At 47.7% G+C, this 27,882-nt stretch overlaps 1 protein-coding gene across 1 annotated transcript in view; it reads right to left on the bottom strand.

The window, feature by feature from the left end:
* The window catches only part of EDC4 (enhancer of mRNA decapping 4), a 63,374-nt gene that overhangs the window by 12,570 nt on the left and 22,922 nt on the right, over positions 1–27,882 (bottom strand). The window contains 15 exon segments of the mRNA XM_090062408.1: positions 2,474–2,510; positions 4,164–4,316; positions 5,351–5,452; positions 8,696–9,159; positions 10,917–11,076; positions 11,926–12,014; positions 14,144–14,340; positions 14,800–14,891; positions 15,509–15,581; positions 18,615–18,795; positions 20,183–20,285; positions 22,236–22,331; positions 22,928–23,011; positions 23,486–23,595; positions 27,494–27,598. Coding sequence (XP_089918534.1) covers positions 2,474–2,510; positions 4,164–4,316; positions 5,351–5,452; positions 8,696–9,159; positions 10,917–11,076; positions 11,926–12,014; positions 14,144–14,340; positions 14,800–14,891; positions 15,509–15,581; positions 18,615–18,795; positions 20,183–20,285; positions 22,236–22,331; positions 22,928–23,011; positions 23,486–23,595; positions 27,494–27,598 — 2,046 coding nt within the window.

Here is a 27,882-nt window from a genome sequence, read left to right as displayed (position 1 = left end):
AAGAATAAAGCCCAAGGACAAGGGCAGGCAATTATTTCAGCTGGAGGGCTGCTTAATGAGTTTTGGTGAGCTGTCGAGGGCCACGTGGGTAGCCCCAGGCCTGACAGTTATCCCACCCCTAGTGCCATCTTGGGACCAGAAATTCTGTCCCCTAACCCCTGACCTTTGCCACCAGAAGTCCCTCCCCTTGCTCCGGAAGTACTCCTGGGGGTGGTGGGGGGAAGGGAAGGTTTGCCATCTTGAAACTGGAAAAAACACAAATCATGTACTAAAAAAAAAACCCCCCAAAAAACCCAAACATTTTTAACACCTTACTTTGATTTTAATTAAAAATATTTTGTCCCAATTTATGTGCGTTTGCATAGTGTATCTAGAGGCGATTGCATAACAGCTCAAAATATAGTCTTACTCTTGTATAAGATGTGGGGGGTTGGGAGCAGTGGGAGGGTGTTGGCACACGTGTGTGGATATGGTAGGCAGTGTGGTAGCATGTTGTGGGTGTGTGTGGGGTTATGGTGGAGGGTATGGGACTGTGGCAGGGTTTGGGGGCTGTGGTAGGGTGTAGGGTTATGGTAAGGGGGCTGTATGAGGGTGTGAGTGTGCCCTGGGGGTATGGTGGGAGGTAGGGAACCAGCCCCACCTGTCCTGTGTTTGTTGCAGCACGCAGTTCCAGGCTGCAAGGCTGGGACCAATATGGTGTGGCAGAGGGCCAGCCTGGCTTGACCCGTCTCCTCCATGCCATGGACATCCCAGCCTTGCAGTGGGGAACCATGTGCTACAGGCAGGATGACCTGGGCGCCAGGCTGGCTCTGTGCTGCACCATGTGGGTCCTGGTCTTGTAGCTGGGAACCACGTGGTGAAGCATGGAGCCAGCCTAGCTTGGCCCGTCCCAGCAGCATGCAGTTCCTCACTGCAAAGCTGGGACCCATATGGCATGGCACAGACTGCACTGTGCCAGGCCAGGCTCCATGCTGGCCAGGGCTGGAGGGGCTGTTCTGCTTCCCTTGCCTCTAGCTGCAGCTGCTGCTCCTGTCCCTGCTGCGCCGCTCTGGGTGGGCAGCTGGGAAGCTTCAGCGAGAGGCTCCTGCCCTGTGCATGGAGCTCTGGCTCTAGCTCCCAGTCACCTTCCATCCACTCTGCCCACCCAGCTTGATGAGCAGCCCCTGTGGGCAGGCAAAGTGGGTATAAGGCAGCCAGGAGCTGGAGCTGGATCTCCACATGCTGGGCAGGAGCCTTCCGCTGAGGCTTCCCACCTGCCTGGAACATGCAGCATGGTGCAGCATGGCACAGCAGGAGTAGGACTTGGAGCTGGAGGTGAGGGGAGCAGAACAGCCCCACTGACCCCAACCAGTGTGCGCAGCTTCCGGTGGGGCTGTTCCTGGTGCAGCTGCAGCCAGCCAGGTGCTGCTGTGCTCCCCTTGCCTCTAGCAGCCCCTTCTCCCAACTCCTTCCCCCTGCTGTGCTGCTCCAGGCAGGTGGGGGCAGGGGGGAAGCTTCATCCCGGCTGATCCCGCTGGAGGTTAGGGGAGCAGAGGAACATCCAGCCCGCAGCTGCACTGGGAACAGCCCAGAAACTGTATGCTGGCTGGGACCAGGGCTGGGAGAGTGCAGGCATGGACTGCCCAGGTTAGGCTCAGCCCCATGTGGAGCATTGCAGGGGCAGCTAGCAGGCTGGATCCAGCCCGCTAGCAGGCTGGATCCAGCCCACAGGCCATATTTTACCCACACCTGCCCTAGGACTTGGGCAGCTGATCTTGTGAACTTATAATGGCAGGTTGGGAAAGATGCTCTTCCCTGCACTACCACTCGGACCAAATCACCAGGCACTTCCTCTAACTCAGGAGAAGTGGTGGCTATGGCCAGCCCTGCTCCTGGGGGAAGGGGAATGATACCAAATGTGTCTTCTCTCTCTCCCCCAAATTCTGTAACCAGGAGGGAAGGCATTTGATATTCTAAAGAGTGCAAGCAGCTGGTTTAGATCCAAGCATCTCACAAGCAGCTCACCAAATCCTAAAATGTGGCTCTTTCCCAATGGTGCTGGGAATGCCTCACTATCCCACTGCTGGTGCACTCAAAAGTGATGTGGGGAAGAGCAGCTGGAGCAGACACAGCTGTGCGCTGGTCATATGGTGAACACTGACATCTAAATCAGGCACAGTAAGTAGCAAAAGGAGGCCAACAGTTTGGGAAAGTCCAGGCAACTCTCTCTCTCAAGCCAACTTTTTTCTGCTATCTGCAAGACAAAGGTGCAAAGCAATGCTGAACTAGTCTGACAAGGTCTTGGCTAGCACTATTGTACACAATGTCTGCCTGCTTATGCACAGTGTAAACCATAAGCTCTGCAGAAGAGGAAGAGATTGCAAAAGGAACTGAAATGGGTTTTGTTTTAGTTATCAACAAGCAAGCTAACATGCAATAGGAGAGGAAGAATCCATTCCTTGGGGAAAGCAGCAATGGCTCCACTGTCACTAACCTGGTGATCGGATGATCGTGGGGACTGGGTCACATCCCTGGAATTTAAAAAAAGAATTAATATAACTAAGTGAATTACATATTTAGGATTATCCAGATCTATGGCTAAGACTGACCTTGCCTTTTGGTTCCTCCCTTTCACTCTTATATCCCACCCCATCCTTCCTGACCAGTGTCCAACACCAGAGCACTAGTGTGATATCATAGTCCAGGTTTGCATGACACTAGGAAAGTGATATCAACTATTACTTCTACCAATGATTAACACCTGAGGTTCTAGTTATCATGTTTCTCTCAATGAGTGTCTGAGACAGTGCCCTCACTGGGGCTGACCTTTTACTACAAATATCACTTTGGACTTTTTATTAGTCCAAAAAGGATCACATGCTTGCATTTTCCAGTTTTCCAGTCTTGCATTTTTTGCAGTTTATTAAAAAGAAAAATCCAATGCATGTTTTGAAAATGCCTGATTCTGTATGTAACGATTGCCTGGAATGACTCCAAAGTCTTTGGGTAAAAGCACCATTAGCATACGGCAGCATGTCCTCAAGAAACAAACCAGAGAAATGTTTTATTAAGCAGACAAGATCTGTATGGCTCCCCCAAAACCACAAACCCACCTCTGAACCAAAACTTGACAGGAAGGAGATGTGTATTTGTAACTCACAGACTGGGTGATCAATAACTTTAACAGTGTCCATTCAGCTGTCTGAAAAGGATTGGCGATGGGAAGGGAATGGTCTCTCTCAAACAGTCTCTTGGTTATAGGGGGAAGAGATGACAACTAGCAACTGAAAACTTTGGGTCCATGTTCTGCCAAATCTACCTACCTACAGGTCCAAATCCACCTATGGAGCATCTGAGGACCAGAGGGTCACTTGTAGGGGTTGCACCATTTTCCCAGACATTAATCCAAATCCCTTGACCAGTTGCCCTATTGGATTTGATTAGATCCAAACATCTCTGGTTTGTGACACTTAAGCACAGGACATTTTGCATGGTTAAGTTTATACATACAGGTGGGTGACAAAGGCCAGATATTATTGCTGAACATGTATGCTAGGGCAGCCTCTAGAACAGGGATGGGCAAAACACAGCCCAGGGGCTGGATGCAGCCCGCCAGGCCATTCTATCCAGCCCGTAGGACCCCTAAAATATTTAGAAAATTAATATTAATCTGCCCTTGGCTGCCTGTCATGCGGCCCTTGACGCTTGCTGAAACTCAGTAAGCGGTCCTCTGCCCAAAATAATTGCTCGCCCCTGCTCTAGAATCTAACGAGTAAGGCTCTGCTGTGCAAACAGGTAAAACAGTCCTGACTAAAATAGGGCACATGGCACTGGTCTGGAGCCAAAGGGTAGGAGCACAGCTCTAGCATTCCCAACTCCCCAGAATAATGAACTGGCTTCCCATGAATCCTTCTGAAGCCCAGCTTGCAGTCTGCTCTATCTTAGACCTTCAGTCCCAGCTGAGAGGGAAAGAGAGAAACCGTTTCTACACCCCTGTGAAATGGGCACCATCTGAATTTTCACTAGGAATTACTGCTCCCTCACTACCAAACAAAAGGAAAGCCCAAGTTCCTTGCAAGAAATTCTAGGGCATGCTTAGAAAGCCTAGCTGCTAATGGGTTTCTCAGGCTGTGGCCCTGTGCTGCCAGCCCCACAGCTGTCTGCACTCTGGCAGCTGAGCATACCCGTCCTCTTTCTTGCCCTTCCGCTTTAGCTTTGGGGAAGCCCGAGGGGATGCCTTGGTTTTCCAGTCCTTCACAGGCAGCCTCTGTGCAGATACTTTGGCACCAAATCCACCTGATGTAGAAGCCAAACTTGCAACTTCATCATCATGGTCACTACGAAGGAACAGCAGGGGAGAGGACATCACTTTCAATGTTGAAGAGCATTAGTTTTTGCCTTCTAGTGGGAGATGTGGAACTCTGCTTTATATCCACACTGACTGGGGCATTCCTGTCCTGTGCAGCCAAGGGCTTTGCAGGCAAAAGGCAAAAATGTATTCCAACATGATCTTTCATCCAAGGAATCTCCAGGGCTTGGCAGGGAACACTCCACCTTGATCCAAGGTACCAGGTTGCACAGATCAATATCAATGGCTTCATAATGAAACCTACCATCTCCTCTGCACTAAGCACAAGCACAGTCTATGCTGCTCTGCAGAGGTCTTTGGCAGTTCCTGATACATACCCCTGCAAGCGTGGAATTCTTGGATGCAACTACTGATCCTGCAGGGAATTCCTGCATAAAGTGTCTCTCTTGTATTGTTACAGACAGAAGGTAACTGACACAGAGAGCAACCAAGGTAGAGTCCAGCGACACTGTAAACCTTAGTACCTTAGGTGCATTTTAGCTGGCAGCCAGCTGTCTAGCACAGGCTGCAAACTTCAGCACCTACCTGAGTGTGGGGAACAACTAACCCTCACCCACTGGGGGAGACTGACTCTACCAGACATGCAAAACCAAGTAGTGGTGGAAGGTGGGTCATGAGCAGAGGATGGAAGGAGAGCTGACCAGAAACCCCTGGAGTTTGCCATCTACCTTGCTTTAAAGTCAAGGACTGCACTTCAAACTGGCAGTTGGTTTCACTGACAACTGGACCAAGCTTTATTCACTAGGCTCAGTAGGTTTCTATAAGCAACATGGCAAGTGTCTATCCTAGGGACTGTAACCTGAGCATTGCCAGAGGACTCTCACCAGTCACCAGGTCATGAGGAGGGCTGGATTGCTTATGCAACCTCCCAAGCCATCATCAGATGGCAGGAGGCAAAGCAAAGGCATTTCACACCACAGATGAAGGCTTACTGCAAATGGAGGCATGAACAAAGTCATAACATGAACAAAGACCGTGCAAGAGAGTGGAGGGCTCTGGTACCTTTGCTCTGCACTGGCATCCTGGCTGTCATGCTGCAACAGGTGGTAGCTGTGTCTGTGATAGGAAGAGCTCTTGTGCTTCTCTTCAACCTCATCCCTAGGGCTGGAGAAAGAGGGAAGTGCCATTATGAAAGCATCTCTGCTCAGTTATCTGCTCCCTCAACTTGCCACAGTGTAACCTCCTGGTTTGAACCCATAGAGCCAGCATAGTCATATAACAGTCCCAGTCTGCCAGTAGGGACCCTGAAGGCATCAGAAGTGTAGGAGCAACCAAACCCTAGTCCTTTAGGAGGGGCAAGAAGGGAACCCTAGCACAGCTGCTCTCCCCACCAAATGGGAAAGCTCCCAGTATACAGCTGTTGCAGGAGACCACCTTGGGCCTGGAAGTAGCAGAGTATCACAACCCCATTGGCTGGCACCTTTCTCTTTCCAGGGCTTCTGGCCTTGACTGCAACACTGCAAGACTTCCCTGCTCTTCCAGGCTTCAGAGAAAGGAGTAGGTAGAGGAGAGACTGTTTAGGCTGGGGTGAATATGTCACCAGCTCTCCTGGGTGGGAGTGGAGATGTTATCCTTTTCATTGAGCAAGCAGCAGTTTTTGATGGAGACTGCACATCCTCTTAGATTGTAAGAGGGGCACAATTTATATACATGGCAATGGCCAAGAGCACTTTATGGGGCTCCTTAATGCCACTACATCCTCTCTATGTGCAGACTCGCAGCTGAACTAGAATGAAGCAGATCTAGCCAACAGCAGAATGGAACAGTTACCCTGCCCACCCACAGGTCTGCACTGTACCACGAGCCAGAGAGGCCTGAACAGAGAGCTGGGAGAAACAGCTGCCCTCGTATGGCCTAAGGCAGGGGCTGGCAACCCCCGACATGCATGCCAGAGCATGGCATGCAAAGCCATTTTGCTTGGCATGCCATAAACACCAGGGCTCTGGGCAGCTTCTGCTGGCCACGAAGCCTGGGCTGTACGCAGTAGGCAGCTGGAAGGCTGCCCAGAGCCAGGGCGGGGTGCAGCTAGGAAGCTGCAAATAACTCCACTGGGCTCCAGATCACCTGCACCACAGTGGTAGTGGCTGCATGCACACTTCTAGGCAGACAGCAGGGGAGGGGGCTGGGGCAGTACAACCCTGGCCCCTCCCCCGCTTTTTGCCTGGAGGCATGTGTGCAGCTGTCATTGCCATGGAGCCTGTGCTCCAGAGACTGCTGGCTGCCTGCTACAACTACCCAGAGCCCAAGACAGCTGTGGCAGGCACCCAGGCTCTGGGCAGCTACAGTAGGCAGTGGGCAGGCTGCAAACAGCTGCACCAGGCTCTAGAGTCTGGATAACAGCTCTATACCACATAGGGCTGGGATAGCGCCACCCTGGTCCCTTCACCACCCTCCATCCAGAGGCACACACACAGGCACTGCCATGGGATCAGGTCCCCTTGTGGCTCTCCTGCAGCCGGCCCTGGGCACGTCAAGTCAAGGCATGGGTCAGGATTTGCGTGTTTTTGGCTCTCCAGCCAAAAACATTGCTGACTCCTGGGCTAAGGTTTTTCTGTTCTAATCTTCCTTCCTGAACATGATTGCAAACACGAGACAGAAAAGCAGGGCAAATGCTGGTTCCAATTTCTTACTCCCATGGCAGTCAGGATTGGAAAGACTGCGAAGACAACACTCAGATGGTGAGTGGAAGGAGGGGAAAGAGAAACACCCATGGGTTATTAAGGAACAAAGGATTGGAAGGGACCTTCTGGGCCATCAAGTTAATCTCCTTCTCAGGCAGTCATTAACCAAACGAATTCCCCAAAACCACCACCACAAACCCTCACGCACAACTACAAAGAACAAAATCCAAAACACCAAGAATGCTTCATAGTGCTGCCACTTCTCTCACACTGAAGCAACAGGGAAGCAGTTGGTTAATACAAGCTCAGAAGATCTTAGAATAAAAGACCAAGCCTTATACTACAAAGAAAGGCCTACTGTCTGGGCCATTCTGACCTAGTGGAAAAATTCCTTCCTGACCCTAAAAACTGGCAATCAGAAAAGCAAGACCCTCTACCCTTAAGTAGGAACCCCTGTGTTTTCCAAGGTCCCTGGAAGATGTTCACGCTTAATGGTGCAATGGGATCGGTTCCCTGAACCAACAATCATGCTCCTGCTGTGCCAGGTGCATGGCAAGACACTATCACAATCAAGCCACTACTACTTGCCAGTGCAAAGAGATCCCTATGCACTGTCAAATAGAAAGCTGGGAGCCCTGTGAACCAGTGCAGCTCCTGGGACAGACAGCTGATTGTGGGTTCCAGCCTTGGGACTGCATTGGGGGTGGTCCCAGAGCCCTTCCATGCAACATGGTGGTGACCCTGCCTCATGTTCAATTTAAGTCTTGATGGTCAATCATCACACACATTTTGTTGAATAATTTTGTGGCTTGCTTCCTATTTTATTGTGCCATTATTGTCCTGAACACATGGCTGGGTTACTATTTAAAATGCAATTAACTGGCTAATTGTATTTTAAGTGTAATGTCTACCAGGGGCCTAAGTACCAGCAGAAGCACTGCCATGCTCCAATCAACCTCCCTTCCTCTGAGGCTTAGGAGTGTTGGTCACAGCAAGGAGTTACAGGCTTAAACCTGCTGATCTCTCTCAGAAGGATGAAGTGTACAGGGCCAGCCTTCAGATGCAGAGATCCCCTGTTAGGCAGAGGGTTGGGGGAAAAAGTCAGAACTTTTGCTCCAGCCATGTTGAAGGACCCAGACCTGCAGCAAACCAAAAGCAGCTACCTGAGCTTAAAGGATTCCTTTCTGGGACCTGATTAAATACACCTCATCCTCATCTTGTGGATTTGCTCACAAGACAGAGACTTATCTGGTGCACTATCAGAATTATTTACCAGGCTACGATCTGTTCGCCCTACAGGGGCTGCACAGAGGCCACCAGAGACAACTTGCCCTACACAGCCTTTATTTCTAGTGATGATACACAAGATGGAAAGACACCCGCTTAATTCTCAAGGTGAGTGTGCAGTACTGCCACCCTGGTGAACTGAGACCCTTTGAGCTGCTGTGGAAGAGAAAAGTAGAGTCCATGCTGCCATTTTGGAATTTCCTGTAGACCAGAGATGTTCATTAAAGCTGGCCCATGTCAGGGGAAAAAAAGTAATGCCTATGAAGTCAGTATGCATGATGGGGAAATGAATCATCAGGGCTCTGAAAGCAAATGAAGGATGGTAAAGAGCATTCCTTGTCTGACCCTGAAACACTAGGTGACTGCCAAAACACCCACTGGGCAATATCAAGAAAATGCCACCACGTAAAAGGATAGCAAGACACATCCTGCTCCTTACCTGTCTGCCATGCTGTTCCTGGTTTCTCTGGTGATGTCAGGAGCTGCTGGCCATGGCTGGCTCACAACACTGTCAGAAGAAGCATTTTCCTGAGTTAAAGCAGTCTCCAGCAATGAGGGAGTGTTCAGTCTGTCCACCTCCACAGGGGCCATGTCCAGGGAGTGGTGACTGTGCTCGGAATTGTGCCTGTTTCTTGGAGACAGCAAGTGCAAGGCCGAAGCAGCTGATGCCATGCTGTCTGCATGGTGGTTGGCCTCCAGTACCTCTGCAGGGAGCCCAGTTGGGGCTGCTGCAAAGCTGCGCTGCAGGGTCTCCGAGGCAATCTCTGGGATATCTTGAGACATAGCAGTGGAGGCTGAAGAAATTACATCTGGGGAGCGTTCACGGGTGGGAGAAGCCTGGGGTACCACAAGGGGCTCCACTTCCTTCAGCTCTAGAGAGAGAGGTGGGTTTCCGGGTGCAACCTGACCAAAACAAACAAGCCAATCTTCTTCATAACAGAGAGACCCAAAGACTTAAAGGCTACAAAAACAGATGTTGCACTTATCCTGGGGTAAATCCTAAAAAAAAGTTTCCTAGATGAGAGGTAGTCACAATTTATCTTGTGGAACTTCATCTGTACAGATATCCTGAGGTTGCATCACAGAATCAATGACAGAAAAGCAGCATTGCAGTCAGCTGCCCACTAAACAGTGATTACAAGAGCAATGCGTGTACACACCAATCCTGGAATATTTTTGTTCTGGGACAAACACAGGCACAACTTATCCAGAGACAAACGCAGCATCTGTTCCTAGCCAAAGACAAACAAGCCTTTTTGGGAACCCTCAAAGCTCCACAATAGCCACTGGGACTGGTACCACAGCAACATCAACCCATCTTCTGGAATGGGAGGGAAGAGCCACGCAGGGGGTTCTACTCACAATACTGCTGTAGCTTTCTAGGAGAGAGCTGTTCAGGAGTCAGGCAGATGGGGAAGAAGGTCCCTACTGTCAGAGCCAGCCCTAGGGAAAATGGTGCCCTGAGCAAACTTATATTTTGCCCCTCACCACCACTTAGCAAGACTCAGGTGGGGCAGAGGTGAATATAGTGCAGTCCAGTGGGGAGGCAGAACCGCCCACACTGCTTGACCTGGCCTGGCTCCTCCTAAGCAGCAGCTGGAGATTTGGGGGGCGGGGGTTGGGCTCGCAGGCTGGTTAGTGTGGGCAGCTCCGCATCCCTGCTGATTGCGTTCTGCGCCTCTGCCTGCAGCAGTGCTGCTGACTTGGTGGGGGGGGCAGGGTTGAGTGCTGCAGTGTGTGGCACCTCTTGACCACAGCACCCTGGGCAGTTATCCACATTGTCTACCCTTAAGGCCAGCTCTGATAACAGCTAAGATTGTATCTTGCTCCCATTCTGCTTCAGCCCAGTATCACAGAAGTAGATGTAAAGCAGGAGTCTGTCCTTTGTATCATCTTAACTCTGTCAGAAAGAACATTTACTGGCTAATGGGTTTGCATCTGACCCTACTCACATAACCAATCTAACTGATACTGGGAGGTCGCTCAGGTGAGTGAAATGTAAAGAAACGCAGTACTGGGTCCAAGATTTCAAGCCTCCCATTAGACAGGGAATATGTACAAATTAAAGGACTACTCAACTTGAATTCATTTCAGTCAAGATATTACAACAACTGTCGTTACAACATTGATGCTCTCCAGAACTGAAAGACTACTCTGATCTTGGGCTTCAAATTATAACCCATTTTACTGGATTTTTCAAATATAGGCAGGAAGATAAATGCTTTAGAGTAGACAGACGGCCAAAGACAGGCAGGAGCAGACCTCACACTATTCCACTCAGCTTTAGATATAAACTGGATGCCAAAGGAGCCAGAGTCTTCTAAGGGACTCAGTGATAGCGTACACTACCTGGGGCACTTCCTGGCAATCAGCAACCTGGCTCTCTCTGGCGATGACAGGACAGGAATAATGCTGCACTAGCATTTCACAGCTACGCTTGATGGTTTTCCAAGTTCTTGCTGCCTTGCTGTCTTTGTAATGCTGTGACCAACAGCACCTTCCAGCCAAGGATATGATCCAAGTCTGCTTCCCACCCAAAAGAGCCAGGGTCAGATATAGAGGAGATCGACTGCATCCCAGCTGCCAGAGGAATGAGGAAAAAAAGAGGAAGAGCTACCATATGCCCAAGAGGAAGTTGCACACAGAGCTCAGAGCCTTACCGGGACAGATGCCTTGGCGGTCAGTTTGTCAGGGAGTCCAGGGATAAGAACAGAATGGTTTCTGGGACTGGTCTGGAGGCTGCTACCACTGCTGCTCAGTGTGATACTGGTATCCAACTGCATCTTTGGGTTCAAGGTCAGGTCTTCAGATGGCCTGTGGCTGGAAGAAGTGGGAATGAGTCAAGAACCAAACTTATTTCATAAGGCAAGACTGTGCAGAACACTTGAACTAAGGAACTTGTATCTCCTCTATGCTGGGGTTAATGCGAGATCCTAGTCAGAGTGTCTCCTAAAGTTCCTCAAATCCTAGCACAGCTCTAGGGTTCCTCCCAAGACCTTACCAACCCAGCCAACCTTTCTACATTAAGAGGACTGTGAAAGCCTTGTGCTTCACTACAGATAATGCTAGAACTTCATGGTCAGATTTGGAAGAGACCTTCCAAATTCTCTAGTTCATCTTCTGCAGGGTGCAGAGGTAAGAGGAGAATAAGAACAGCCAAGCTAGTCCCTGTGCTCCTCTCTCCCAGCCTAAGCAATAAGGTTTCCACCAACTAGTTCTGAAGCCTAATACACCTCACCACTAGGAAGCTTTTGCCTAACATTCAAACCAAGTAAGGGTCTCTTTATTCATGCCATTTTCTTCCCCTCCATCTGTCAGTAATTCCTCTCTGTCCTTTGGTGCCTCCAGCCTTCCCTTCCTCGTAAACAGTGCCATCCCCTTGGGAGAAGCACAGAAAGCAACTGAGCTGTGGTGCGGCGGGAGAGTTCCTCTGAGGCAGGAAGCAGAACACTATGTCACTGCACCACTCCCTGTCTCTTGGGACCCTTGGCATGAAGGCAGGCTCACTCAGAGCTGCCTCGGAGATTCATGCAAACAGATGACCACTACAAGCAACTTGGGAATCCAAATTATTTCTAATTCTGGCTTCAGGCTCCTTCCTTCTTGCCCTTCCATGCAGGTGGGAGCCAGTTCCACTGGGAAGGATATAGGACTCTGCACTCTGCTTACCTGGACATGGCAGCATCATTGACAGAAGTACTGCTCATGGCTGTGACTGCAGTCAGGGAACTAACGCTGCTACCAGGTGACACGGTGATCTAGGGCAAAACACATATGCGACTCAGTGCATTGGCAGGAACTCTGCTATTAGCCTTCAGGTGAATAAGGCTGGGCTCTACAGTCCCACTAAAGAGCTTCCAGGATACAACAGCATACTGCGAACAGGGAAATGTACTGGATTTTTATAGCTGCTATATCATACTAGTGCCTGCAGCACCAGTCAAGACCTGCATCTGCTGCTCTGTACATCCTCCTGAGAAGGATGGTGGTAAAAATGCTCTGAGAAGCATCCCTGATACCAGGCTCAAGAGCAGCAGCTTGGGGCATCCCTGTCACCTCAATTCTGGGGATGATGCATGCAGAGTAGTAGCTAGGCAGGGATTTATTTTCTTGGTAGTGAGACTGAGGACTCACAGTATAGACAGAGCTTACGCTGCGTGGACAGCAGCCTAGAAAGCATCTCCAGAGCCTTCTGTAGGGAATTCTGTACAGTTCACTCCTCACAGAGTTTTGTATCAATAGAGCAGCATAATCTGCCACCAAAACAGATCAGCACACTAAGATTCAATGGGGCCATCTCTATAAACACTCCACAAGCAAAAGGTGCCTTCAGCAGAGACACTCATTCTGCATGCAATGAAGCACTGAAGGGAAGCCAAAGGGTCTGTTCCTTCCCATTGCCACAGCAAAGCTCCCATACACAGGTATTTCTGGAGAAGTCTGAGAATGAGAGCTATGCTTACCCAAACTTAGAAAGTGCTCAGTCTAATCTGCTACTACCCTTATCCATCTCCCAGCTATGCTAAATACCAGAGTGTGGCAGGGCTTGTTTAAAATATGTCTGCCAGCAATGCAGATTGGCGGCAGGTTCCTAGAAGCAGTTCTACACTAGGGATGTCTCAGATCCAGCAAAACCTGGATCAGTTTGCCCAGCAGAAAACGAAATTAACATAGCAGCTGTTTCCTAACTTACAGCTGTGCTCTCTAGCACACACTTCAATTACCTAGGCCCATGTGTACTTCAAAGATGTCAGGGAGTGACACATCAGGCCCTAGCTGTCAGCCATTTAGAAAATGGAGACATGTAAAAAACACACTTGTGTCTCCAACACACACTAAAGCTTGCTGTGACATGGTGCAAGTTCTCCAGCACCTAATAAAACTCAGCAGCTTGGTGATCAGCAGAATGCCACGCACGTCAGGATGCCTGGTGTCTCCCCTCTGCTCAGCTAGTGGCAGTACAGACAAGTTCAAGAAAATATATCTAAGCCACTTCCGAGATGAACAAGTCACAGTGCAGAAGCACTGAAGGGTGCCCTTGCCTCCAAAGCTAAGTAATAACTAAGAGGTAAGAACACATCTTTCTGTCCACCCAGTTCAATGACATCTATTGATTAGCAGAGCCCCCTGCTGGAGACACAGCATATGACAACAAAAGCCTTTTGCCACCATTGTTATGTCAATCTCTCCAAATAAAATATGCAAAGGCAGGGAACAGTAACCTAGAGGCTGCAGAGCCACAGGGCTTCACCTGTACAGTGGTGATACAGGGGATGGGGGTGTCGTGACAGAGGCAGCAGCACAACTTGCACATGCCCCATAAAAGTGGCATCTCTCCCCTGCCATGGCTGGGCAGGAGTTTCCCTCACCCTAAAGGCCCATGCAGGAAGTCTCTTGGAATCAACCTATTTACTTGATTTCTCTGCTGCTCTGCCCAGAAAGCTTAAAATAAAAGCAGGTCAATAAAACCAGATAATATAAATAAAACATTTTTCAAACAAACACCCCCAAACAAGCCTGTCTGCTAAAAGCCTGCCCAAATAAACTCTTACAGAGATTCCTACAATTTCTAGACTTGGGGTCCAGTGGGCCTCAAGATGGGGAGGGGAAGATGGAGGAGTTCCAAAGCTGAGAAGCAATTACTAAAAATGACTTCCCACATCTTTTTGCCAAGCAAACCTGGCGCCCACAGAACTGAGAGCAGAGACTTCTTGGTGGAGATACTACATCTCCACCTAAAAAGGGTGATGCAAAGGCTGAATTTTCAGAAGCTCTAGCAATAGGCACTCCCTGTGCTTTGTATTTTATTCAGACTGTTGGAATCATCTAAGCTTGGGAGGAATTTACCTAATAATATATTGCAAGACTATACCCTACTCCTGGTTACCTGCTGAAGAGATGTGCTCGGGGTCATGAATGCATCTGGGGTCATTAGCTTGGGTTTGGCATCATTTGAGAGAGAGAGGAAGTCTGCAGGCACAGGTAGGTCTGAAATGCGCCGTAAGTCAGACTGGGAACCATGTATGGATCCCTTCTCTGATCCCAGCCCTTCCGTGCCCAGGTCAGCCAAGTGGTCTGGAAATGCTGCAGAGACCGGAAAAATAAAAACGTTATTAGACAGCTTCCATGAAGTTCAGACTAGGAGAGCTTTATTCTTCCAAAGCATGGGCTTATACCATTGCTGTCCATTCTGGGCTACATAAAAAGAACCAAGAAAGCCCATGGCCTACTTATAGTCAAGGACACAAGCAAAACCCAGCTGGATCATTCAAGATTATGGAAGAAAAGCATTATCCCTCAGAACTCAACATGCTATTTATGTAGCAGTTCCATACTCTGCTGAGATTTTTTTATAACCAATCAGACTCCTTATACCTAAGTTCAGAATTTATGAAGAAAGGGTTCCAGAAGCCCAGCAAGCTTCCTTTGCAACATCATCCTGCAGTGCACAGAGCCACACACAGCAATGCCAAGCATATGCTGACAAAAAATATTCAAAGCACAATACAGCTCTGGCTAGAACCCCTGCCCAAACACACTCACCAAAATCTTCATGGGAGCCATGGGAGGGTATTGATGCAGCCATATCTGGGCTATGAAGAGGCTGGAATCGGATCTGTACATCCTGAAGGGCCCTGAAATATTCAGACATCCTTAGTTTATGTATTGCCAGAGAACTGTAAGGGTCTTGGAGGGCTTAGTGGAATATACTTTAGTATCTTCTGCCTATGAAAGGCCAAGCAGGAGTTCTGTAGTCAGTCTTGCCCCTTATTGAGCTGAAGGCCCCTTCCTGTGTACTCCACATCCAAAATGCCAAGCTGTCTGGATGCAAGCTAGGTCAGCAAGTTCTGGCCCCCCAAGCCATTAGAAGTGGTCAAACGTAGAAGTATTCACACTTACACCCTATGAAAAATTCCACAGCTCTTGATGGCATAGAGAAGCACAAAAAAACCTACTGCTAGTCCCCCACACAGCCCAGCAAGACAGCCTCCTGTGCTCAGAGTACTTAAGCACACACAAAAAAACTAGAATCCTCTATTCTTCCAAGCAAGTTTCAGATTAAGCAGCAGAGCTTGCAGTACATGCATTAACAGTCATTAATTATGCCCCAGCTGCAATTAAGTAGCAACAAGTGACACTCAGATTTTTCAAGTTACTCTTCCAGGTCACTGCAGGAAAGAAGGAAAGTGTATATATGCAAGAATGGGATCAAGAAGGACAGCTATCCATAGTAATACCTAGGGGTACTCACTTGGTGTGGACACAGAAGAGCTTGATCAGCACGCCTGCTGCAGATTCAACAGCCCCAGCACCCTGAGCCCCTTCTGGGAAAAGGACAGAAAAGAAAAAAAAAATAACTGAAATTCATCTCCTCAGCCACAACTAGCACAACAGACCTACACAAGTGCAGACCAATCACTGCCCCACTACTGGAGCATATCAACCCACTGAGCTGAAGTCTCTCTGACCCTCTCCTCATTTCACTCCAATGCTCTATACCTATTTAAACAAGTCCAGAAACCTTAACCTCATTGCTGGGTAAAGAGAGGTAAGAACAGAGACTGGTAAGTATATTTGCTTAGCTATTGAAAGTCAGACCCATGCTCCAAGTAGCAGGCTTAGAAAAACAACCCAGCTCAGTTCAAAGAGGTCAGCTTACTTAATGAGAAGTGAGGGGCTGAGACAGGAAAAACAGGGAATCACTCCCTAACCTGTCCTATGCAGGAGGTCAGACCTGAATACAGCAGGCAGGGCCGCCCCAGGCCCTGCGCTCTGGGGAGCCCTGCAGAGCAGCGCGGCAACTTTGTGTGGCCACCAGCTTCACGCCTAGCCACTTGGCACCCCGTTTTCCACTAAATCCACTGCCAAATCCAGTACGTCAGGCCACTGCTACCCCACCATCAAATCCACTGCTGGCTTCCTTGCATCTGGGGATGGGGCCATGCACAGGCTGATTTGCCCCAGGTCCCGCACCCTGCTCAGGCTATCTTTGACAGCAGGCCTTAAAAAGTCAATGACAACTCTTGAGTCTTGCCAACAACTTCCCAGCAGTAACTGCTGCTAACAACCACCCAAGGCTTCATACAGTTTAGCTCTGAGGAAAGCCAAAGACATTTAAAAAAAAAAAAAAAAAAAAAGATCTGCCCAAGCACTTCCAAGATAATCACCAGTCCAGGGATATAAATATCATTTTTTAAGAGTATCTGTTTAACCTTCTCTAATTGGATTGGTTAAATGATTAACCCATTGCACATACAGTATGTATGTTGGGGGCAGCATTAAGGCTGCAACAGCACCCTCCCAGTCTGGAGCTGCTGCACCACAGCCCGTCAGGAATACCCTGGGGCCACACTGCAGAGAGGCCAGCAGCAACCCCTTACACCCGGCACTACCTTCTCCAGCTGCCACAGCGCCTACTCAGCCCAAGCCAGCTGCACGCTCAGCCCCACCTCAGAGCTGGGCTAAGCCCTGCATGCCCCCAGCACCACAGAAAGGAGGGGAAAACAGGCAGCACGCCCATGGAAGTCCACCTCACTGAGACTGGACCCCCTTCCCCTCAGGCAAGCTGGGGAGGGCCCAGCTCGGTAACATGGAGGATCCTTCTAGATCTGGGTTGCGGCAGGAAATGCAGGGAGCCCGCTGTCCTGCCAGGGCCCCAACACAGTGGGAGGGTAGGGAGACTCACTGTAGGGTCTTGGAGTTTTGCTCTTGTGGCAGGAAGGCCTTGCCCAACACTTGTGGGGAGGCCTGGCACTTCTGTCCCTCCCTCACCATGGCAGTGGGATCTGGGCACAGAAGAGGTCCTCAAGCCTGGCTCCACCTGCAGCCCCAGCCTGAGCCCCTGTGCATGGGGACGAGGGGAAGCTGTGGCTCCACAGCTGGACAGCACCCCAATAGCTTGGCTATGCCTGCTGTCTCCAACCTGCAGCTTCCCATCAGCGGCCTGGGACCCACGCAGCACCAGTTGCATGGTGAAGACGTAAGGGGCCAGGGTGTTCCTGCTGGAGGTCACTAAACAATAAACAGTAGCAGTAAACAATATAAATATAATTATTGTTTAACCATTTACATCCCTACAGCAGTCACTGCCAGAAAGACCTTCTGTGACTTAGCACATGGAAGGTGGGATGGGGCAGACTGCTGACACCAAGGTCCTACTATTTGGACACCAGAAAGGGATTCAGAAATCCCAGGCTTCTGCTGTTAGCTCTGCCCTCGATAGCTCTTTGGCCTCTGCAAGTCATTCCCCTCACCCTTGCCTCAGTTTATAGCAGTATAAGAGGATAACAATATACTCCTCATTCGGGAAGCAGTGTAAGCTGCTGCTGATGTAAGACACTGAGTTTGCTATTGGAATAAATGGAAGGAAACTCATCAGCCGTTTATTACACAAATTCACTGGCTGTCTCCTACTGCCGTGGCTTTCTTAGGCAGTCTGTTAGTATCATTAAAGCCATCTTTTTAGCTTTGACAAATAAGAGGCAGCAGTAAGAAGAAAAATAAACCTGCCACATGCATTGATAAAAAAAAGGAGCAGGGGTTAGTTCCTCACAGGACTCTGCACATCTGAAATGAGCATGGGTGTCTACAAAAAACACCCCCAAAAAACAAAAAAACCCCTTGAAAACAGCCCTCAGAATGACAACCCCAAAGACGGCATTTTCCTTCCTGCTCTAGAGGACAAGTTCCTTGCTTCCCTGATTGCTGCAGGGCCCCTCTTTGGGGAACCTGTCTCTCTCCATTCACAGTTCAGACAGGGAGGGGACAACAGCTTCCTCTAAGGCACTGCACCTCACCCTGTTGCATAAGTACCTGTAATCCTGGCATGTTTTATACTCGGCTCATGCCTCTGCAACCCTCAAGTAGCACAGGTAGGGAGGGGCAGACCAGCTCTTGGACTGGGCATTCCCCTGGGTTCCTCTTCGGACCTCAGATGTTAGTGACACATGCTTCACCGAGACAAGTGCGCATTAAAGACACATTCATACCACCTTACCACCTCCAGATGCTCTCCCTGATTTATGCAACTTCACACCACACTACTTGGGCAGGAGCTCCTTCTTCAGACTTTAATGAGATAGGGCATATTCCAAAGGGGCACCCACAGAACCCACTCAGGAATCCACAGCCTAACCACGTGTCCATCCCTTCCTCTCCAATACGTGCACTTTTTGGCAGGTCTGCAGTGTTCTTTACCACCAAAATCCTACTCAGTGGAGTTCCCATAAATGTCTCAGCTGTGGCAAGAGTTTTGGAAACTCTCCCCCCTTTCCACCCCCAGACAGAAAATATAGCAGAGTCACTGCCACTAAAGAGCGACCGGTCTCAAAAGGAAGAGACTGCCCTTTGTTACTCACCTACACTAAGGGAGTCATTTTCCTCTTCAGCTGGAAGGACCTCAGTGTGTCTTAGCCGGCAGCGACTCACTGCCTGGATGCCAAAGCTCAGGACTGGGTGGGTGAGGAGGAACTCTGAAATGGAGCTGAAGTAGGCTTTACCTTCTTCCTGGTTCTGCATCAGCTCCATCACATACAAGACCTAAGAATATAAAAAAAGCCATATGGGATGTGATTGCAGGTTCATCTACCCGAGTGTCCCGTCTCTTTCAGTGGCATAGAGCAGATGTTAAGGGGGAAAGTATTTAAGCAGGGCCTATCCAGACTAATTTATCTCCTGCCCCTCTCCCCTTATGGTTTCCAGCATTCACAGGCCTAGAAAGTCTTAATCCTAAGGCTGCAGTCCTAGCTATTGTATACAGCACTTACCAGTGGGCCAGTCCTCCACAAATTTGTCCAAATCCCTTTTGAATTTGATTATATTATGGGCTCTTCTGCTGTGAAAGCAGAAAATCAGGAGCCAGTCTAAGTCACTGGGACTTTGCACAGCAAACTGGCAAGTATGGGAAGTCTGTCCTGCTAGTAACCCCAAAAGCACTTTAAGCGATAGGTAACATGGTACAAAGTCTACCTCGGCTATTTGAATCTAGAAAGAATCAAGAGCGCTCCTTAGGAGTTCTTCACAAGCCACTGCTACCCTTACCTTTAATAGACAGATATGCCTCAGACACTGCACTCCAGCATGTCATGCTCAACTTGCTTGAAACAAACAGGTTCTTTAGATCCAAGAAGAGCAATGAAAACTGGGATCTGTAGTTTTCACATGATCAGCATCAATATTAATCTACAAGTCTAGGTGTTTGACACTCAGCATGGTGTCATAATGCCACGTTTGTGCTGATTATCCATAGGCTCCTACTAAGCTGCCAGCGCAGAACCCCTACCTCACATTACTTAGGGATAAATTTTAACTGACTTTAAAAACTCCATGTAGCCTCAACTGAGACACGCCTGCCCCCTGCAATAAAATGGATGGCGTGCATCTGAGGATTCTGTCCAAACACAGCACATCTTGACACAGAGATCCTTTACTCCTGCTATGAAATTAAGACTGGGCATGACTTATACACTGGAAATCAAATATGCCACCATTACCTGTACAACACCAAGAACAGGACCTTCAAAGCAGAAGCAGAGCGTTTGTTCCTAATTAGCAGTAAAACTGCCAAGAGCCTGGTCACTTGGTATTGCCCTCTGTGGCTTCACTGAAAACAAGTGGTTAAACCTGAAAAGATGCTTCCCACCACCACAGTACATGACAGAATGTACCAGATCAGCCATCTCATCTCTAAGAGCCCGGTCGCCAGCTGGGCGTTCTGGGAGGAATTCTATGCCTTGCACAAGGCTCCTCAAGAGCCAAGCAGCAAAACTGTCACTATTCTTTACCTTGCAATGAAACTGTTTGCATCAGCCTTTGAATACATTTCAGCAATGAGTGCAGGTAACCCTGACACAGCAGCTGTGCACGATTTAATCTCTTCTTCCTGTCTACTATAGCTGAAGTAGCCAATAGAGTAAGAACCACGTACTTTTCTCTGCACATCACTCAGTATCAGGTATTCAGCAGAGAGATCCAGGCAGACCTTCAAACTTGGAAGAATGCTCATGGAACTGAAGATATCAGAGGAAAACCTGAATGCACAAGAGGGAATACACAGAAAGTGAGAGCAATCATTACAACAGGAAGATACCACCTTCTAACTACATTAGTTGAACAAAGTACTGATTTAACAAGTTGGCCAGATATTACACCATACAGACACCAAAACAATGAATCCCCTAGAAATACTTAGAAAGGCTACAGACAAGAGGTTCATTTGCAGGAACAAGACCTACTCCAGGGGCAGGCAACTATTTTGGCTGGAGGGTCACTTAACAAATTTTGGCGAGCTGTCGAGGGCCCCTTAAGCACCATCCTGGGACTGGAAATCCCACCCCTAACTCCCCCACCCCGACCTTTGCCACCAGATGTCCCTCCCCTTGCCCTGGAAGTACTCTTTTTGGGAGGAGAGAGGGGCTGCCATCTTGGAACAAGAAAAAAACCCAAATCATATGCTTAAAAAAAAATATATCAAACATCTACTATAACACATTTTAATTTTATTTAAAAAAAAGATTTTTGCCCTGATTTGGGCATGATCGCAGAGTGCATATAGGGATGATTGCATATTAGTTAAAATACAGTCTTACAATTGTATACTGTGCATAGGCGGGTAAGACAGCATATGTGGGGGGGGATGTGTGGTTGGGGAGTATGTGGATGTTGATAGTAGGGTGTGTGTGGGGTGGGGGGGGGGAGGAGAGGTATGGGTATGCTGGGTGGGGTGTGTGGGGAAGGGTGGGTATGTGTGTGGATGTGTCCCATCCCCTCTCAGCAGCATGTGGTTCCTGGCTGCAAGGCCAGGACCCATGCAGTACGGCATAAGAGCTGGCCCAGCCCATCCCCTCAGCAGCACACACTTCCCTGCTGCATGGCTGGGACCCATGTGACACAGCATGAAGGGGACAGGCTGGCTCCATGCCACATGGGTCCTGACCAAGCAGCGGGGAACTGCACATTGCCGGGTTGGGCCAGCCCTGTGCTGGCCCTGGCCTTGTAGCCAGGGACCACGTGCTGCTGCAAAGGGATTGGCCAGGCTGGGCTGGCTCCATACTACACTGTGGTTCCTGGCTGTAAGGCCAGGACCCACACAGCATAGAACCAGCCCAGTCTGCCCTGGCAGCATGCGGTTCCCCTCTGCAAGGCTGGGATCAACACAGCACGGAGCCAGCCCAGCCAAGTAGTGCACTAGAATGCCAGGAGCCATGGGAAGTCCCATGCCATCAGGCTGGACCAGCTCCATGCCTCCACCTGGTGCTCCTGGCACTCTAGCTGAGAGTGGCCTGTGGGCTTTTTTTGCTTGCCCCTGACCTATTTTGTTAACCCTGAGAATTTAAACCTTTGATCCACTGACTTATAGTTTCCTAACAGATGTTCACAGAAGGGTGGGTATATACCAATATAACACAAACCCAGAATGCACTTCACTGTGGGTCATGGAAGGGAAACTCCAGAGATGGCTCTTGTGAAATGTATTCATCCACAAGAGCTAGTCTCACAGTCTGTAATCCCTCAGCAGAAAGAAAGAGAATGTGAGAGGATGAAGCAGGACAGATTTTAGACTGGGTAGCAACTTCTCTTCAATGATGCATTGCCCTTCAGGTCAGCCTGTGTACATCCCTGCCAGCCTAGTAACACACCAGCACTTTAAGGCAGCAAAATAAGGGAAAGAAATCCTGGAACTGTAATCATCCTTAGTGAAGTGAACAGCAAGTATTTCTCACAGAAGGATCCAGAAACCTGTCTCCATCCTTGAGGATGTACAGGTAGACCAGAGCAAAGATAACAAGCAAGTAAAACTAGTCGGACCCCAACAAAGCAATATATATGTACTGCATTAAACACCATAGACAACCTCTTCTCATGTATGGTTATTACTCCCAGGATCCTCAAAGAGTTGAATTTTAATTTGCTCTGCAGCAGTTTCAAACCAACCCCTGCCTTCGAGACCTGCTTGCTAAGCCAAGTAGATAATTACTCACCGGACAGTCTGCAGACAGGTCCAAGACACAGTGCACCACATCTTCAGTTCCCGATTCTGATCTGCACCTGTGATGAGAAATCTCCAGAAAGGAACCCTGCAGGCACAAGACAGGTAAATCTAGAGGACTGCTCTTTAAAAGCAGGTCTAGTCCTCCCTGTAAGGACTTCCTTGCAAGGAAACAGTTCATGTACTTGGCCAATTTTGTTCCACACTCCCAAGGAAGTTTCTACTTCATAAGCAGATTAGACCCTCACATTCTGGGGCCTCCTCTCATCAGAGAAGTAAAAAAGTGGCAGAAGTGAGTTGCTCTTATGAACCAGGAACGAAACTTAAGATGCGATGAGGCAGAACAGACTGGCAAATACCAGAAGCCTAAAGGATGCCATTCCATCCAGAAGTATTTTCACTGACAAGTTTGCCATATCCATGAACAGAAAGACAAAGAAGGCGGGGTAGAACTGTATTTTATAGATTAACCAAAGTATACATAGGAATAGGACAACTTCAGGCTGCCCCACAGAGCTGCAATTATGCTCTCATCATAAGAAATGGAGACTTTGTTGCTAACAAGACAGTACCTGTAAAGACACAATCACTAAGTACAACATATACATGCAGTTATAAGGATTCTTCTTAAAAGCTAGAGTTAAGAGACTTGGCTACATGCTGCAGTTCAGGATTCAGACTTACTCTGGGTCTTGTTTTTTATGATTGTCACAGAAGAGCAGGCAGGAAAGAGGCTTCCCATCATGAGGCTTCCATTCATGGAGGCATCTAAGAGAAAAGCAGAGAAAAGGTGAAAAGCACACAAAAGCTCGCAGAAACAAAAGGTTCTAAATTAGATGCGTTTAGAGAACATAAGAGCAAATAAATATTTGATAAAAACTATCACCACGATTGGCCCATTTGTTAACTATTCACAGAGCAGCTAAGAGCTAATGGATTTCTCTCATTATAGGACACTACAAGGAAGCTTGATCTACTACAGCCTGTACAGTATCTCTTCTACAGACAGGACTTTTGACGCCAAAAACATAAATTTAAATGATTTGAAAGAGCTTAGGCACAACAAATGACACTCAGCAATTTTACAGTGCTCTTCAATGTCAAATATTAACCTTCTATCTCCTGCCCCTTACATTCTGAAAAAGAATCTATTAGAAGTTCAGTGTTACAGAGCTGCCTCTCATAGAAAGGAAACTTTTTTTCCTTGTAGTGGGAACCATTGTTTCTGGCTTCTTAAGTTACCTTGGCTCATCCTGTCCTTCAATGTAGATCTGCCAGAATTTGACATAGCCATCATGACTTGCTGTGGCCAAGACTGTTCCATCTGGAGACAGCGCTCCCTCACTTAGTCGCTAAACAAGAAACAGGAAATCAAAACCAGTCACTCCATAGCTCCTCAGGAAAACAGAGTGCTGCTTCAGCTCAGGAGCAGCAGACTTGCATAGAAAGCATGGTAGGGTAGCAGCAAAAAAAGGAAAAAAAAAACCCTGTCAGTTTCAGCAGTGTCTGCAATCAACAATTTACTTCTTTACCCAAGAAATTACAAAGCAAATTTCCACTATAGCATTATGATCACGTCTTTGAGAGAGCAAGTTAAACCTAACGGACATTGCTGGTAAATGAGCTGACAGCAAAGGGAGGTCCCACTCTCTTATAAGCACATTTAATTTAATTTCTGAACCTGCTCAGTTTTAATTTCTGCAGTCACTGACATGTTCACAACAGTACTGGATCTCTGTGCTTTCTGCTTAAGCAGAGATTTGAAGTGAACAAAAATATGCATGCAGGGGGAAAAAAGAGCTGTGCAAGTAAAACATAACATTGTCTCCTTCCAAGCCTAATTGTGACCCAGCCCAAAGCACTATGTTCCATGGCACACTCAGTGAAAATTAACCAAAAAAGGGTCAACTCCTCACAATTCAGACAGAACGTGTTCAAAGAGAAATGGTCACATGCTCATTTAAAAAAAAAAAATCAAACCAAACCTTTCTTGTACTGCTAGCATCAAAAATGTATTGCTGATGACGAAATGTAAACAAGAATCCTAGAGTTTAACAGTGATGTGCATTTACTTATTTTCAAGCAGTTTGGAGCAGGAAACTCATCTATTTTCACTCACTTCTTACTTCTAAGGTCCTTAATGTTCAAAACATCACCTGCTGGAGTCCCAAACCATTGGCTGGGTCCATACACTGCTCTTATATATCAGTCTAGCCATCTCAGTTAAAGGAAAGTTTTTTTGTTTTTTTAACCAATATAGTTATACAGATATAACCTTTAGCATAGGCATAGTCATACCAGTGTAAAGGTGCCTTATAGCTTATTCCTGCTCTCAATATAGTAATAGGCTAAAAGGCTAGAATCCAGCTTTCCTGCATCCATGCCTAGTAGTTGTATCTCTAGACAAACCGTTAGGAATATTAGGACTGTTAATTTTCCAAAACCTGACATGTCAGTTGCTGACAACAAATGGGGGCTCCATAAGCACTTAGGAACCATTCCCATTAAAAATCACAGATTCATAGATTGCAAGGCCAGAAGGGACCTTGGAAGACCAGCCGGTCCAGCCCCTTGCACCAAACAGGAAAGGTAACTGGGGGTCAGGTGACCCCAGCAAGGTGACTGTCTAGTCTCCTCTTGAAGATTTCCAGGGTAGGTGATTGCACCACCTCTGGAAGGAGCTTATTTCACCATCTGGACATCCTGACTGTGAAGAAGTTTTTCCTAATGTTGAGCCTAAATTGGTCTTCCAGGAGTTTGTGGTCATTATTCCCAGTGGTGAACAGCTGCTCACCGAGCCTTTGATGTACTCCCCTACTGTACTGGTAAGCTGCTACCAGGTCCCCTCTCAGCTGTTTTTTCTTCAGGCTGAAGAGTGCTAGATCCCTTAGCCTTTCCTTGTATGGCTTGTTGTGCAAGACTCTGATCATACAGGTGGCTCTTCTCTGGAGTCCTTGTTGAAGCATGGTGCCCAGAACTGGATGCAGTACTCCAGCTGCTGAGTAGAGCAGAAGCATCACCTCTTCCTTGGTTTTGCTGGAAATGCATTGATTGATGCATGCCAGAGTATTATTTGCCCTACTGGCTACAGCATCACACTGACAGCTCATATTCATACTGTGGTCTATTATTATCCCCAGGTCTCTTTCATTTGTGGTGCTAGTCAGTTTGGTGCCACAAACCTGTAGGTGTGTTGGGGGTTGTTCATCCCCAGGTGAAGCACTTTACATTTCTCAAAGCTGAATTTTATCAGGTTCCAATCCACCCAACTTGCTAGCCTGTCTAGGTGCGCCTGTATCAGTAGCCTATCTTCAAGCATGACCGTGCTCCCCCACAACTTGGTGTCACCCACGAACTTGGCCAGTGAGCTCTTCACCCCCACATCCAAACTGTTAATAAAGATGTTGAAAAGTACTGGACCAAGCACCGACCCCTGTAGGACACCGCTGCTCAAAGCGAATTAAATCACTTAAGTCATCCACACACTTCCAAAATATTTTATAGACATATAATTTTGAAGGCTGAACCCTGCAGAAATTGACAGCATCCCCTTCAAGGGAGATACACTTAGTTGTTTGTATTAATAATTTAACTACAGGCAACCCCCCCCCTTAGTGCTCTTAATTGGTTCCTGAATAACTGAGCATTACACAAAACCGAAAGTTTTTGATGACCCAAGATGGCAACCACAAGTGTTATAATGAAACTCGCTGAGTGTTAAGTGAAATCAGGTATCAATTTAAAATGAGTGTTACAGCAAAACAGCGCTAAGCGAAACAGCATTAAGCGGGGATTACTTGTATACACTGCAATGGAAACTGAGACTTTTGGGGCAGAATTTAATGAAAGTGCCATTAAATCATGTTCAACTCTTTGTAGAGGCCAGAATTTCCCTTAATACCACCTATAGTATGTTCAACTCAACCAGACTCCTTCACACCTGTACCGTAACCTTCCTATTATAACAGTTAACCAGTGGTAGGGCAGCAATCAGTGTGGAAGGTAGGTTTAAGAGCATCAAGAAGATGGCTACTGCTGAAACAAGAAAAGCTAGAAAACCCAAACGCCTTTTTACACACCAGGCTACAGGCTCTGAGGGCTAACCTATAAGTAATATGCTTCTAGAGTAGTCATAGACATCCATACAAAAACAGAGCATCAGGCTTCACAGGGCTAATTGGCCTGGCAAGCAATATGCCTTCAATTAGCTATGGTAAGCAAAATATTTATGGGCCAATACAATAATTCCCAAGGGTTATCTTTGGCTAGTCAATTTGCAGAGCATTCCGAAATCAGGACTTGACTAACAAAACATGAGAAGGTTCACACAAGAATTGTCCACCAAGCCCTGCAAAAAAGAAACTACAGGACAAATCTGAGTATTTACAAATGACTTGGCCCCAGTACACTGGAGCAGTTTAAAGAAGAGATGTTCAACCCCCAGCCCAGAGGCCAGATCCAGCCCTTGGTACGGTGTCATCTGGCCTGCAGGAAGCCCTGTGGGACATGGCCCTGTGCACTAGATTGGACACGTGGTGGTGCAGGACCAAATCCCAGCTAGATGGAGCCTGATCCTGGCTGGCCAGGGCCCAATCCAGAGCCCAATCCCAGTGTTCAGGGGGGATGTGGGGCCTAATTCAGACTGTGGATCAGTCCTGTGCTATCCACCTAATTTGCAGGGCCAAAACAGCGAGCACCACTGGTTTAAGAAGTCACCAATTTGTTTCATGACTCATAGCCCCAAGATACAAGCAAGCTCAACTAAGAAAGGGCATTTCAGGGGTCTGCCTTCTGATACTACTTGCTCTCCCCAACCTCACAGTCGCTGGACATGAAAGGGATACAGAGCAAAGGATTACAGCCCAACTCTAGCTGGCTTGCCTTTATTTCATCAAGTGATCTGAATGTTATTTATACTTAAGTGTTTAATAATTCCAGACAGATGATTCATCAGCTTCGCAATGCCAGAATCATTCATTATTAAATCACTCTGGGTGGCAGGCCACCCTGCAACACCATTACTCAAAGTATGGCAGCAGCTTAAGCTTTCAGTCAAAGATGCTAAGGAGTCATAATGTACCACAGAATGAAACTGCACTTTGGCAAGCACCCACCGACTAGCAAGAGACTCTAGTGTAGCAATAATGATCCTGGCCCTATAGTACTGTTCTGAAAAATGTGATTCCCCAAAGGAAACCCAATTCTGAGAGAGAATAAAAGGATCTGAACAGAAGGCAGAAGAGCTCTTACCGTGCTATGGCCTTTCACCACAATGAAGCCCTCTTTGATGTTGGTGACCTCCACTGGCCAAGAGCTATCATTGGCTCGGATTATGTCCAGATCCCAAACCTCTGCCTAGAAAAGAATGAGGATGGATAAGTTGTTAGGGTAGCTTGTTATGTTTAATGTTTTGGAGTTGTACCTGTACCTAAATAGTGTTTATATTTAGCCTTATTTAATCATTGCTTAAGTTTTGTCCTTATTCACTTTTTGGTTTTTTTACTAGCTAGCTTTGAGTTGTTTTTGTAGAGCTCATAGGTGCTCATTATATCTTTTTTTTTTTTTTTTAATCACCGAGAGAAGTTCTTTTAACATAACATAGCAATGGCGTTGTTACCAGCTCCAGTTAACTGAACTTG

Source organism: Crocodylus siamensis, chromosome 9 (genome assembly GCF_052110815.1).
Source record: "Crocodylus siamensis isolate JL-2025a chromosome 9, ASM5211081v1, whole genome shotgun sequence".
Classification (NCBI taxonomy): Eukaryota; Metazoa; Chordata; order Crocodylia; family Crocodylidae; genus Crocodylus; species Crocodylus siamensis.
The sequence above is the reverse complement of the archived record's forward strand: the minus strand, read 5'-3'. Positions and strand labels throughout refer to the sequence as shown.